This window comes from Prionailurus viverrinus, chromosome C1 (genome assembly GCF_022837055.1).
Source record: "Prionailurus viverrinus isolate Anna chromosome C1, UM_Priviv_1.0, whole genome shotgun sequence".
Taxonomy (NCBI): domain Eukaryota; kingdom Metazoa; phylum Chordata; class Mammalia; order Carnivora; family Felidae; genus Prionailurus; species Prionailurus viverrinus.
The window spans coordinates 67,753,246-67,768,297 of record NC_062568.1 but is presented as its reverse complement, the minus strand read 5'-3'; the positions used below and the strand labels follow the sequence as shown (position 1 = coordinate 67,768,297).

General features: G+C 37.2%; 1 protein-coding gene across 11 annotated transcripts in view; it reads left to right on the top strand.

Annotated features, from left to right (window-relative positions):
- MARCHF7 (membrane associated ring-CH-type finger 7) overlaps positions 1–15,052 on the top strand; it is a 64,727-nt gene that overhangs the window by 17,664 nt on the left and 32,011 nt on the right. For 9 of the 11 annotated variants that reach the window (XR_007154677.1, XR_007154676.1, XR_007154679.1 and 6 more), the window contains exon 2: positions 2,661–2,825. The exons of the other annotated variants lie outside the window; for them this stretch is intronic. Coding sequence is in view for 5 of the 9 variants with exons in the window: in XM_047870180.1 (XP_047726136.1) it covers positions 2,673–2,825 (153 nt within the window). In the remaining 4 variants the exon portion in view is untranslated. The remainder of the gene's footprint in view (positions 1–2,660; positions 2,826–15,052) is intronic. 11 annotated transcript variants of the gene reach the window in all.

Below are 15,052 nucleotides of genomic sequence, written 5' to 3'. Positions count from 1 at the left end.
GGCTCCGAGCTGTCAGCACAGAGCCCAATGCGGGGCTTGAACTCACAAACTGCGAGTTCATGACTTGAGCCGAAGTCGGATGCTTAACTGACTGAGCCACCCAGGCGCCCCTTAATTTTATTTTTTAAAATTTACATCCAAATTAGTTAGCATATAGTGCAACAATGATTTCAGGAGTAGATTCCTTAGTGCCCCTTACCCATTTAGCCCATCCCCCCTCCTACACCCACCCTCCCAATCCTCTGTTCTCCATATTTATGAGTCTCTTATGCTTTGTCCCCCTCCCTGTTTTTATATTATTGTTTCCCTTCCCTATGTTCATCTGTTTTGTCTCTTAAAGTCCTCCTATGAGTGAAGTCATATGATTTTTGTGTTTCTCTAATTTCACTTAGCATAATTCCCTCCAGTTCCATCCATGTAGTTGTAAATGGCAAGATTTCATTCTTTTTGATTGCCGAGTAACACTCCATTGTATATATATAGCACATCTTTATCCATTCATCCATCGATGGATATTTGGGCTCTTTCCATACTTTGGCTATTGTTGATAGTTCTTTTGTAGTAACTTTTAAGGTAGAAAGTTGTGATTGATCCAAGGTAGGTAAGTTAATAAGGTTACATGCCAAAAATAAATTAGGTATTTTTACTTTAAATGTTTAAATTTGAATATTTTGGTAAAGCAAATTCTTTAAATGCAAGCAGCATGTCAGGAAAGTGAAGTGCATCTGTTTATAGTTGCTTTAATTTGAATCCATTACCAGAACAATAAGGGAATTTTTGACATTGAAAGTGAGGGAAAAGTTGAAATTATTATTTCTTATTTGCGACTTTCTTTTGCCCTTCTCTTCTTTCTCCTCTCAAGACTGGTGGTTTCTCAGTTATCTAGTGGCCTCATTTCTAAATGAGGATTTAGATTTCTAAATCCTTTCCCCAGAAAATTTTTAAAGTTTATTAATTTATAAAAATAATGTGAGGGGCGCCTGGGTGGCTCAGTCAGTTAAGCATCCAACTTTGGCTTGGGTCATGATCTCACGGTTTGTGGGTTTGAGCCCCACATCAAGCTCTGTACTGACAGCCCAAAGCCTGGAGCCTGCTTCAGATTCTATGTCTCCCTCTCTCTCTACCCTTTCCTTGCTCACACTGTCTGTCTGTCTGTCTCTCTCTCTCAAAAATAAATATTAAAAAATATGTTTGGAAGTCTTTATAGCAGTACTACTTGTAATAGCCTAGAACTGGAACCAATTCAGTGTCCATCCACAGTAGAATAGGAAAATCAATTACGTGTATTGATATAGTAAAATACCGTACAATCCAATTAAAGTGAACTTACAACAGCTACATACAACGACATAAATGACTCTCACAATATTGAGCAAATAAAACCAGACATAGAAGAGTACATGTTGTATGTTTCTGTTCATAGAAATAGAAACCTCTGTCCAGAAATAGAGCATTTCTGAGAAACTGTTTGTAAGCTGAAATTCGTGTAAAGAGAAGAAGCAAATACCATTAGTTTATGTGAGAAAACTATTGAATGTTCCCAGCCCAAAAAATAACCTCTTGTCAGACTTTTCTGGCACCTTAGGCCACATCTTGTTAATGGTTGCATAAAATACATTGAGATAAAGCACAGAAACTCATGGACACAGTTTAAAGTTATGGGAACTTGATGCCAAGACCAGGAATGTAGTTCCTGGGAAAGCAGGTTGGTGTTGTCACTTGCTACTCAGTACACATTGCCTCTATAATGGCTTGCTGCAAAACAAATACTGAATGTTTTTTTTTTCACTTTTCACCTTTTTTTTGTTTTTGAGAGAGAGTGTGCCTGTGTGCATGCATCACAGGAGAGGGAGAGAATCCCACCCAGGCTCCACCCCAGTACAGAGCCCAATACAGGGTTTGATCTCAGGACCCTGAAATCATGACCTGAGCCAAAATCAAGAGTCAGATGTGTATCCAACTGAGCCACCCAGGCACCCCATTGCCTTCTTTTTATAAAAGCAAAAGTTCTCTTTGGATTTCTTCTGGTTAGTGAAAACAGGTGAAGTAGCATAACATAGACTTTTGAAAAGTAGGAGATACCTGCATAGTTAAAAGATCATGCATAGCTATTGGGACTCTTGGTGTAGGTTAAGGAATATTTAGTAAAGAAAATTTAGAAGTCATTCTCATTTTTGAAAAATCCTACAAATTTGTGTAGGATTCTATAGAGAGAAATTACTAAGGAAAAGAGCCCAAGCTTTGGCAACAACCTGAGTTCCTCATCCCACTTTTATCAGCTTGCTTCATTTTATGGGCAATAGGAAGCCTTTGATGGACTTTAGACTCCTGCCTTGTAGAAGAAGAGTTTTGATAGTCTCATAATTCCCCATGCCTGATACAGTTAATTTGCATGGTTAATTCTTGATTTGAGTTGATGATTACTCCTGGGTGGCTTAGTCAGTTAAATATCTGACTCTTTATTTTGGCTCAGGTCATAATCTCAGGGTCGTAAGATCAAGCTCCTCATCAGGCTCAGGGTCGAGCCTGCTTGGGATTTTCTTTCTCCCACTCCCTTTGCCCCTCACTACCCACCCCCCACCCCTCCCCAAGAAAGAAAGAAAGAACCTAAGGTTTCCATGATTTTCCAAAGACAATTAATCAAAATTTACATTTTGCAGGAAACTTTAAGAATGGAGTCTAAACCTTCAAGGATCCCAAGAAGAATTTCTGTTCAACCATCCAGCTCTTTAAGTGCTAGGATGATGTCTGGAAGCAGAGGAAATAGTTTAAATGATACCTATCACTCAAGAGACTCTTCATTTAGACTGGATTCTGAATATCAGGTAACAACTTAGAATATATGTATACAGTCTCTTTTTCAAAATCTCCTGGGGCCACATGTTTTTTAGATTTTAGAAAAGTGTAATTTTAAGATCTTCAGCTGGATCTGAAACATCCTGTAATAAAACCCATTAATATATCTGCAGGAAAGTGAATGACCATTTACACCAAGTATTAAAAACTCAGTGTTTTTCCAACTTTGTGGACTTCAGAATTATGAAGAAGACATTGTGGTTTGGGTCACCTGGATGGCCTAATCAGTTGAGCATCCAACTCTTGATTTTGGCTCAGGTCATGATCCCAGGTCATGGGTGGGATCGAGTCCTGGGTTGGGCTCCTATGCTGAGCAAGGAGCCTGCTTAAGATTCTCTCTTCCTCTGCTCCTCTCCCCTTCTCATATGCCTGCCCTTGCGTCCGCCCCTCAAAAAAAATAAAGGCGGCCTTGATGCTCTTATGTAAAATAATTTTACTGTATTTCAAAGACTTGGAAACCTGTTTACTTAAAAACATAAGTATCAATTAAGTGTAAGTTTAACTTGTCAATGTGGAAGACTTACTTGGTCAAAGGACCAAAAACTACATCCTTTCTTTAACATTATATTATGAATTCATCTGACTTTTCTCTGCATGTACGCAAAGCAGTGGTGGAATAATGAATTTTTTTTAATGTTTATTTTTGCAGGAGAGAGAGAGAGAGAGACACAGAGTGTGAGCGGGGGAGGGGCAGAGAGGGAGATACAGAATCTGAAACTGGCTCGAGACTCTGAGCTGTCAGCACAAAGCTGTATGCAGGGCTTGAACTCACAAACTGTGTGATCATGACCTGAGCCAAAGTCAGATGCTTAACCAACTGAGCCACCCAGGCACCCCTGATTGTTAAGTGTTTTTATTCCACAGTATGGCTTTTAAATATTTTGATTTTATTGGTAGGTGATTGTTAACAGACTGTCTTTTAGACGAACTTTAGGGTTTTATTTTTATGGTTAGTTAGGAGTTTGCAGATTCATAATCTACATAAACCGACATAAGCTACTCTTACGTAGTTAATTTTCCTTTAGATTGACAGCAGAGTTTTGAAAGGGCTTATTAGTGATATAAACACAGTAGTTGTAGTATAAAACAGTATAAATTTCAAAAGGCATGATTTCTAGGTTTAATGCAATTCATACGGCTGATCTTTCAAATTTAAATTTATTGCATTATTGTCTGAACAGCTAATGAAATCATAAGTGATGTGCAAAAGTCTGGGTAACTAGAATCTAAAAGTCCTTTAGTGAGAATTTCCATTTAAGTTATTTAAAAATATGTATATCATGTGATGTGTATTATATGACAGAGTCTCATTTTAAAATATTTCTACATAGTAATAAGCATTTTATAAAATATTCAGAGAAAGACTGAAGTAAAATATTTCTCTAAAGTGCCTAATCTATTACATACTTCCTCACTTTTTATGAACTATTTACTTACTCTCATTTTATTTTATTTGTGTTTTTAAAGTTTTTTTTTTTGAGAGAGCACAAGTGAGGGAGGGGCAGAGAGACAGAATTCCAAGCAGGCTCTTGCAGTGTCAGCATGGAGCCTGTTGCAGGGCCCAAACCCATGAACCACAAGATCATGACTTGAGCCAAAATTGGATGCTTCACCGACTGAGCCACCCAGTCACCCTTATTTTATCTTTTAATGTTTGTTTATTCATTTTGAGAGAGAAAGGGGGGGAGGGGAGCTAGCACCACCCATGAGCCAGGGAGGGGGAGAGAGAATCCCAAGCAGGCTCTGCATTGTCATTGTATAGCCCGATGCAGGTCTTGATCTCAGGAACTGTAAGATCATTACCTGAGCCAAAATCAAGAGTCAGACACTCAACTGACTGAGCCACCTAGGCACCCCAACTTAGTCTCATTTTAAATGTTGGTTGATAATGTATTTTTTTATTCTGTTGCTAGACAAAAAGATCACTTGCCCAGAGGTGCAGAATTGTATATTTTCATTCTATAGAAAAGTTCTGGGTTAAATGATTGTTACTGATTAAGAGCACAGATTTATTTTTTTCCAATTTTTCATATAGCTTGTTAGTAAGGAACAAAGACTCTGAAACCATACTGTATTGCCTGGATTGGAGTCCTGTTCTGTTATTTGCTAGCTGTGTCAACCGAGGCAAGTTACTTTACATTGTACTTTCTTATTTTCCATATCAGTCAGTTGGGTTATTGGTGTTAGGTGAATTATTACACTGAATGAGAATAGTGCCTGCCACATGATAAACACTATGTAAATGTTAGCTGCTACATTTGTTTTCATTATAATTGTTATAGCTAATTATATTAAGTGTAAAGTCTTAACTACATTTAGAAAATTTATTGACATCCACTTTAAAACATATTTACAATACTGTTCCTTCTGGCTTTTTCTTCTTTTTCTTAATGTCCTACTAGATTACTCTAAAAGTCTCAGTTTTCATGGTTGAAGTTCAACAAATGCAAGCATAAAAAACCACTTATATCTTTCATTGATTGTTAATAAGATAAATCAGCTTTGGAGTTTTTCTTAATGTTTTTCAATTGCTTTAAGTGGCATCCATTTTTTTCTAATGGATTATAGGAACATTTCCAGTCTTAAATCAACCACTCCTAGCCTGCTTTGCTCTTTAGCTTTGATTTAGAAACTGAAATTTCTGTGTTCTTGTGTAAATTATTTTTTATCTGGGTTTCTTCTGTAAAATGGTGGTAATAGCTTTTCACACAGTTATTACTAGGATTAAGTGAAAGAAATAACACATTAAAGCACTTACAACAACTGTGGCTGGAGCTTAGGGTTCAAATGTTTCCATTTTATTTATTTATTTTTTTTTAATTTTTAAAAAAAAATTTTTTTTTTCAACGTTTATTTATTTTTGGGACAGAGAGAGACAGAGCATGAACGGGGGAGGGGCAGAGAGAGAGGGAGACACAGAATCGGAAACAGGCTCCAGGCTCCGAGCCATCAGCCCAGAGCCTGACACGGGGCTCGAACTCACGGACCGCGAGATCGTGACCTGGCTGAAGTCGGACGCTTAACCGACTGCGCCACCCAGGCGCCCCAAATGTTTCCATTTTATAATGATTATTGTTTCCATTTTATGATGATGTTTGTGATTGTTACTGTATTCATTATTTCCTGGCTTTATTTTGGTTTAAATAGATAATACCCTTAAGGTACAGTGTAATATGTTACCAGAATATTTAAATTACATATTATATATTTAGTTTTATATAATCTTAATACTACTCAACAAAATGTATGTTTACATTTACATTTACATTCCATTTAAATATCAAAGGGAATATTTTTAAAAATTACTCATGTTTTCTCACACCTCTTTGCAACCTAGCATTCCCCTTATCTCAGACACTTGGTAAAGCTGAAGCTTCAAAAAGATAGGCATGATAGATCAATTTCAGTTACATTAAGGATTGAATAATAGGGAAACACCTTATATAGTGCTTAACATTTTATAGAATAATGTTTCCTTTTAACTTTATTTACATAGGGTGGATACTTGTGTCATTTCATGCATAAAGATCTGCAATCTGGAAAGAGAAGTGGTTTCCCCAGTCTCATGATTAGGATAGTGTACCTAAGAATCTAAGACTTAGGGATAGCATTGTTTCTTTGGGAAAATATAGATTCTAAGTTCCAATCAATTGATTTTCTCAAGATCTTTTGGTTTTCAGCCATTTGTAAGCTGGGCTTCCTCTCTTATGAATCTTGCTGAAATTTTTGTTACTTCATCTTGAAGTTTTTGTTAACAATTTGAATGATCATCTTATTTATTTGGTAACAGTAAGTAGAATTTTAAATATTTTTGAAAAAATATAATTCCTATAATTCATATTGTAATAAGAATTTGGTAGCATTTTGTAATATGTAATAATTATTTCACATATATTTCTTTTTTTTATTTTATTTTATTTTTATTTATTTTGAAAGAGAAAGCAGGTATGTGAGCGGGAAGGGAGGGGCAAGAGAGATGGGGAGAGAGAGAGAGAATCCTAAGCAGGCTTCGTGCTGTCAGCAAGGAGACGAACATAGGGCTTGATCCCATAAACCATGAGATGATGACCTGAGCTGAAACTGAGTCCAACACTTATCCAACTGAGCTACCCAGGAACCTCAGTTTTACGTATATTTCTATAACTCAATTTAAGTGGCCATAATCCCACTACACTTTCTTCTACTTTGAGATTGCTTTTATTTTTTCATTTTTTTTTTAATTTTTTTTTAATTTTTATTTTTTTAATTTATATACAAGTTACTTAGCCTATAGTGCTATAATGATTTCGAGTAGATTCTAGTGATTCGTCCCCTGTAACATCCAGCTTTGAGATTACTTTTAATGTGAAACGATAAAATGAGAGGCTTTCTGTTTACATATTTTCTAGTTTGTAGATCAATTTAGAGAGCTCAGTACCATTTGCATATTTTGCATACTGTGTTATCTCAAGAATTAAAAGAATGGTCATTAATATGTGTTTATGTACTACAAGGTTCACTTCCAGAGAACTAAATACATGCAAGTATGCATATAATCAGTCAAGAAAATGAAAATAGTTTTAAAATGGAATCAGGAAAAATACAGATAAAATACTGAAAGTGGATCAAAGTTGTAACACTGCAGGCATTTGTAAGTCCTGTAGTGTTGTTTTTTTTTTTAATTTTTTTTTTTTCAACGTTTTTTATTTATTTTTGGGACAGAGAGAGACAAAGCATGAACGGGGGAGGGGCAGAGAGAGAGGGAGACACAGAATCGGAAACAGGCGCCAGGCTCTGAGCCATCAGCCCAGAGCCTGACGCAGGGCTCGAACTCTCTGAGCCATCAGCCCAGAGCCTGACGCGGGGCTCGAACTCCCGGACCGTGAGATCGTGACCTGGCTGAAGTCGGACGCTTAACCGACTGCACCACCCAGGCGCCCCAGTCCTGTAGTGTTTTAATGTTAAACTTGGACTCTTGTTTTGGGCTTCAGAAAGGTCACAGGGAAATACAGTCAGCTTTCAGCTTTTAAGGTGTTTTGTTCATAAGAACAAGTAACCAATTCCTCAAAGCAGTGCTTGGCAATTTGGTTTGGAAGGGGACCGTGAATAATACAGTGGACCACGTCTTTAGTGTTCATGTTATTAGTATATTCCTAGTTTAGTCAAGTTGTTTCATGGTAAACCTAAGCATTAGCAAAGGATGTGATGCTACAGTACAGCTCAGTGAAATCACTTCCATAAAGGGACAACAGAGTGATCTAAATACCAATTTTCTGGTAGTCTTCATATAGGTATTGGGGAGTTTTGAGTGATCAGTGGACTCCAAATCCTTTTTTGTAGTCTGTAAGATTTCTTACCTGGATTTATCATAAAGTTGGGCATGAATTAGTTCATAAATCGTAAAATCATCTAATGTCTTTTTTATGAAAATTGAAGACTACTCATTCAGAATACAAACTGGAATGTGAGATTTCACATTAGTGTGGCAATGTATACTCTTAACACATGAATATTTAGAAGAGGTCAAAGTCCCAAGTTGTTACTTACAGCTGAGATAATTTTGGTCTGGAAATTTTTCAAAGCAGGAATTAGCAGTCATCCCAGTCATAGCATTGATTCATGGAAATGAGGAGCCAAGGAAGAGGAAATGAGGAGCCAAGTCATTCTGGACTTGGTTCTGGTATAGTGCATTAAATGATTAAGCATTATCCAGTGGATGACATTGATTGTATTTGCAGCAATTGTTAATGTTCTTTTTTTCAAGAATAACTTTATTGAGGTGTAGGTCACATAGCATATGACTCACTCATTTAAAGTATACAATTGGGGGGTTTTTATTTTTTAATTTTTTTCTAATGTTTATTTTTAATTTTGAGAGAAGAGACAGAGCATGAGCTGGAGAGGGGCAGAGAGGGAGAGACAGAATCCAAAGCAGGCTCCAGGCTCTGAGCTGTCAGTACAGAGTCCGATGCAGGGTTTGAAACCACAAACCATGAAATCATCACCAGAGCTGAAGTTGTATGCTTAACCAACTGAGCCACCCAGGCACCCCTACAATTTGGTGGTTTTTAGTATATTTGCAGAGTTGTGCAAATCATCACCACAATCAATTGTAGAACCTTTTTATCTCCTTAGGGAAAAAACCTAGATTCTTTACCTATCACTGCACTGCCCTTCTTCCTCAGCACTAAGCAACCACTGGTCTACTTTCTGTCTCTGTAGATTTCCTTATTTTAGACTTTCATTTACAGAAATAGAAGTATACACTATGGTATTTTGTACTAGCTTTAACTTAGCATGCCTTTAAGGTTCATCTGTGTTGTGGCATATATCAGTACCTCATTCCTTTTTTATGAATGAGCAATATTCCATTGAATTGGATATACTTTTTTTATGGATAAAAAATACTCCATTGTGTGGATATGTCACATTTTGTTTATCCATTCATCTATCCACTGATGGACATTTGTGTTTTCATGTTTTGGCTATTATGAATAATGGTGCCATAAATATTCATGTACAGTTTTTGTATAGACTTACGGTTTCAGTTACCTTGGGTATATACCTGAGAGTGGAATTGTTCAGTCATATGGTATAACTCTGTGTTCAGTTTTTTGAGGAGCTGCCAGACTATTTTCTAAACCAGCTGGACCATTTTATATTCCTACAAGCAATTAAGTATGGGGTTCTGATCTTGCTACATCTTTGCCTACACACTTATCTTACATTTTGATTCTAGCCATCCTATCCTGTGTGAAGTATCTTATTGCAGCTTTGATTTAGATTTCTTTGATGACTCTTGATGTTTAGTATCTTTTGCTAATTATAATTAGCTACTTTTATATCTTTGAAGAAACATCTATTCAGATCCTGTGCTCATTTTTTTTTTTTTTAATTTTTTTTTTTTCAACATTTATTTATTTTTGGGACAGAGAGAGACAGAGCATGAACAGGGGAGGGGCAGAGAGAGAGGGAGACACAGAATGGGAAACAGACTCCAGGCTCTGAGCCATCAGCCCAGAGCCTGACGCGGGGCTCGAGCTCACGGACCGCGAGATCGTGACCTGGCTGAAGTCGGACGCTTAACCGACTGCGCCACCCAGGCGCCCCTGTGCTCATTTTTTAATTGGGTTATTTGTTGCTTTATTATTGAGTGGTAAAAGTTTTTTATTTTCAGTTCCACTTTTTCATTACTAGCATATGGGAAAGTGATCAAGTTTTTTGTTTTTTTTTTTTTTCATATTAACCGTGTGTTCTACAACCTTACTGTAATCCTTTATTCGTTCCACAAGGTATTTTGTTGTTGTTGTTGATTCTGTAAGATTTTCCACATTGAGGGTGTCATCTTTAAATAAAGATACTTTTATGTCTTCCTTCCCAATCTGTACATTTCATTTCCTTTTCTTGCCTTATTGCACTGCACTACTTAAAACTTCTAGTGCACTGTTAGGAAAGAGTGGTGTAAAGAAGAACCAAGTAAGCCCAAAGTTAAAAGGGTAGAAATTAAAAAGATTAATAAAAAATAGAGACTAAAAAGACAATAGAAAAAATAAGTGAAACTAAGAGCTGTTTGGGTTTTTTTGTTTGTTTTTTAAAGCTAGACAGAATAGACTGACCTTTGGCTGGGCTCACCAAGAGAAAAAGAGGTCTCAAAATCAGAAATAAATGATACCAAAAAATACAAAGGATCATAAGGGACAACTATGAACAATTATATGCCAAAAACTGGACAACCTGTAGAAATAAATTCGTGGTAACACATAACCCACTAAGGCTGAATCATAAAGAAATAGAAAATCTGAACAGATCAATAATGAGTAAGGAGATTGACTCAGTAATCAAAACCTCCCAACAAATGAAAGTCCAGGATCATATCACTTCACTTGTATAAATTTTACCAAACTTCTCAAACTTTCAAAAAAACAGTAAGATTCCCAATTTACTTTATGGGGCCAACATTACCCTAATACCAAAACCAAACATGAATACTATAATAAAAGAAATACGCCAGTATCCCTGGTGAACACACATGTAAAATCCTCAATAAAATATTAGCAAACCAAATTCAATAATACATTAAGAAGAGCCTACACCATGGTCAAGTGGGGTTTATCCCTAGGATATAAGGATGGTTGGACATCCACATATCAGTCAATGTGATATTCCACATTAACAAAATGAGGGCTAAAAATCATATCATCTCAGATGCAGGAAAAGTTTGACAAAATTCAGCATCCATTTATGATAAAAACTCAGCAAAATGGGTATAGAGAGAATGTAACATAGTAAAGACCATATATGACAAGCCCACAGGGAACATCATACTCCATGGTGAAAAGCTGAAAGCTTTTCCTCTAAGATCAAACTAGAGACAGGAAGCCTACTCTTTATTTTTGTTCAACATAGCATTGGCAGCTCTAGCCAGTGTGTAGTTGGTCAAGAAAGAGAAATAAAAGGCTTTCACATCAAAAGAGAACATGTAAAACTGCCTCCTTTTTCTAGATAACATAATACTTACAGCAACCCTAAAGACCCCACCAGAAAATTGTTAGAACTAATTTAAAAATTCAGTAGAGGGGCGCCTGGGTGGTGCAGTCGGTTAAGCGTCCGACTTCAGCCAGGTCACGATCTCGCGGTCCGTGAGTTCGAGCCCCGCGTCGGGCTCTGGGCTGATGGCTCAGAGCCTGGAGCCTGTTTCCGATTCTGTGTCTCCCTCTCTCTCTGCCCCTCCCCCGTTCATGCTCTGTCTCTCTCTGTCCCAAAAATAAATAAACGTTGAAAAAAAATAAAAATAAAAATTCAGTAGAGCTGTGCGATACAAAGTCAGTACTTTGTGTCAGTACTCAACAAAATCAGTTGCATTTCTATAACAAACTATTAGAGAAATTAAGGAAACAGTCCTATTTGCAACTGCATCAAAAAGTAAAATACCTACAGGGGATTAATTTGAGCAAGGGGGTGAATGTTGTATACTTGAAATTATGAGACATTGATTAATGAAAGAAGTTGAAACACAGATAAATGGAAAGCTATCCTGTGCCCTTGGGTTGAAAGCATTAATGTTGTTAAAATGCCCGTATTGCTTTGGGTGCCTGGGTGGCTCAGTCAACTGAGTGTCTGACTCTTGATTTTGGCTCAAGTCATGATCTCACAGTTTGTGAGATTGAGCCCCGTGTCAGGCTCTGTGCTGACAGCGCAGAGCCTGCTTGGGATTCTCTGTCTGCCTCCCCATCCTCCCCCTTTTCTTTTTTCAAAAATAAATACACCTTGAAAAAAAAATCCCATACTCCCCAAAAGAGTCTACAGATTGGGTGTAGTTTCTACCAAAATTCCAGTGGTATATTTCACAGAAATAACAGTCTTAAAGTTTGGTATCTCAAAAGGCCCCAATAGCTAAACCAATATTGAGAAAGAATAATGAAACTGGAGGCATTGTGCTCCTTGATTTCAAACTAGATTACAATCCTAAGACTAATCAAAACACTATGATATTGGCATAAAAAGCAGTTAAATCAGTGGAGCACTGTAAAGAGCCCAGAAATAAACCCACGCATATATGGTTAATTAATGGACCACAGTGGAGCCAAGAATGTGCAGTGTGGAATGTAAAGTCTCTTCAATAAATTGTGTTGGGAAAACGGGAAAGCCATATGTAAAGGAATTAAAATGAGCCATTATCTTACACAATACACAAAATCAAGTTAGTGGATTAAAGAATTGAACGTTAGATCTGAATCCATAAAACTAGAAGAAAATATAGACTGTAAGATCCTTGACAGGGGACTTGGCAATTTTTTGGATTTCATACCAAAAGCAAAGGCAGCCAGAACAATAGTAAACAAGTGGGACTGCATCATATTAAAAAGCTTCTGCATAGCAAAGGAAACCATCAAAACAAAATGATAAGGCAGTCTACCAAACAGGAGAAAATATTTGCAAATGATATACCTTATAAGGGGTTAACCTCAAATATATAAAGAAATTTTCATACAACTCTGTAGCAAACAAAACTGTTTAAAAAATTGGCAGAGGAACTGAATGGACATTTTCCCAAAAAGGACACATTAATGGCCAATAGGTACATTGAACAGGTATTCAACATCACTTATTAGAGAAGACAATGACCTATCACCTCAAGAATAGCTAGACAAGAATTAGCAAGTGTTGGCTAGGGTATGGAGAAAAGAAAACCCTTGTGCACTATTGGTGGAAATGTAAATTGGTGTAATCACTATCACAAACATGATGAAGGTTCCTCCAGAAATTAAAATCAACTACCATATGATCTAACATTTCTACTTCTGTGTATTTATCTGAAAGAAAGGCATTAATTAAAAAAGATAAGTACACCTGCATGTTAATTGAGCATTATTTACAGTATCCAAGACATGGAAACAAGTGTCCATTGATGGATGAATGGGTGAAGTAAATGTTGTGTGTATATTTACAGTAGAATATAATTCAGCCATAGAAATTAAAAATATCCTACGATTTGCAACAGCATGGTGGCGTTATGCCAAAGTGAAATATGTCAGGCAGAAACAAATCCCTAATTAGATCTCACTTCTATATGGAATCTAAAGAAAATTCTGGATTTATGGGTGCAGAGAACAAATTGGTGATTGCCAGAGTCTGGGAGGTAGGGTTGGGCAAAGTGGGTGAAGGTGGCCAAAAGGTATAAATTTCCAGTTATAAAATAGTCCTCAGGATATAATGGGCAGTATATTGACTATAGTTAATAATACCAGGGGGTATATTTGAAAATTGGTGAGAGAGTAGATCTTAGAAGTTCTCAGTCACAAGAGTAGAAATTTTATCACTGTGTTGTAGTAGCTGTTGACTAGAATGACTGTATTCATCATTATGATACACAGAGAATCATGTGACACATCTGAAACTAATGTTATATGGCAGTTACATCTAAGGTTTGTTTGTTTTTTTTCTTAAGAGGATATAAAAAGATAAGCAGTGCTGAGGGGTAAATCTTTGCCTTATACCTGATGTTAGGGGACCTTGGGTTCTCCAACCCAATTCCAAAGTGGGAGAGGGTGGGATCCCTCACACAACCCACATAATTCTTGGACACCATTGGTGTGTCTAAGAATTCAGTTCCATTCTAACACTTATCTATTTGGAGATAGCATCAGATTCCACAGATTAGTGGAAATCCTGGAAAACTGCCTTCTACCTACTCCCCCACGTTAGATGCCAGTCACAGGCTACAGATTGTAGGTTCTATCAACATCCACCTTAGCTTTTAGTTTTTAGATTTTTTTAGGTTTTTGTTTGTTTGTTTTTTTTGTTTTTTTTTTGTTTTTTTTTTTTTTTTTGCTTTTTTATTTTATTTATTTTGAGTGAGGGAGAGCAGGGGAGGGGCAGAGAGGGAAAGACAGGATCCCAAGCAGACTCCATGCTCTCAGCAAAGAGCCTGATGTGGGGGCTTGAACTCCCGAAATGTGAGATCATCACCTGAGTTGAAATCAAGAGTTGGACGCTTAACTCACAGAGCCACCCAGGTGCCCCCATCTTAAGTTTTTTATTTGCTAGAGTGGCTCACAGAAGTCAAGGGAATTCATTTATGTTTACCGGTTTGTTAAATAATATGAATAAGATGAAGAGATAAATAGGGTAACGGATGGAGAAAAGGTGCAGAGCTTCTGTAAGCCCTCTGCAGGCATGCCACTCTACTGCATCTCCACATGTTCACCAATCTAGAAGCTGTCTGAACCAAGTCCTTTTGGGTTTTTATGGAAGCGTCATTACATAGTCATAATTACCTAAGCTATTTGCTATTATATACTTAAACCTTCACCGTTCTCTCTGGAGGTTGGGGAGTGACGTAGGACTGAAAGTATAATCCACATTATCACAGAGGACATTCTTGCCTTATTTGTACAGTGTTACTAGTCTCAGGTATACAACATAATGATTCAACAGTTCTATAGATTACTTCATGCTTATCAAGATAAGTGTACTCCTGGGGTGCCTGGGTGGCTCAGTCGAGCGTCCGAATTTGGTTCAGGTCATGATCTTGCCGTTCGTGGGTTCAAGCCCCATGCTGGGCTCTGTGCTGACAGCTCGGAGCCTGGAGCCTGTTTCGGATTCTGTGTCTCCCTCTCTCTGCCCCTTCTCCGCTCGTGCTCTGTCTGTCTCTGTCTCTGAAAGATGAATAAACGTTAAAAAAAAAAAAAATTAAAAGATAAGTGTACTCTTGATC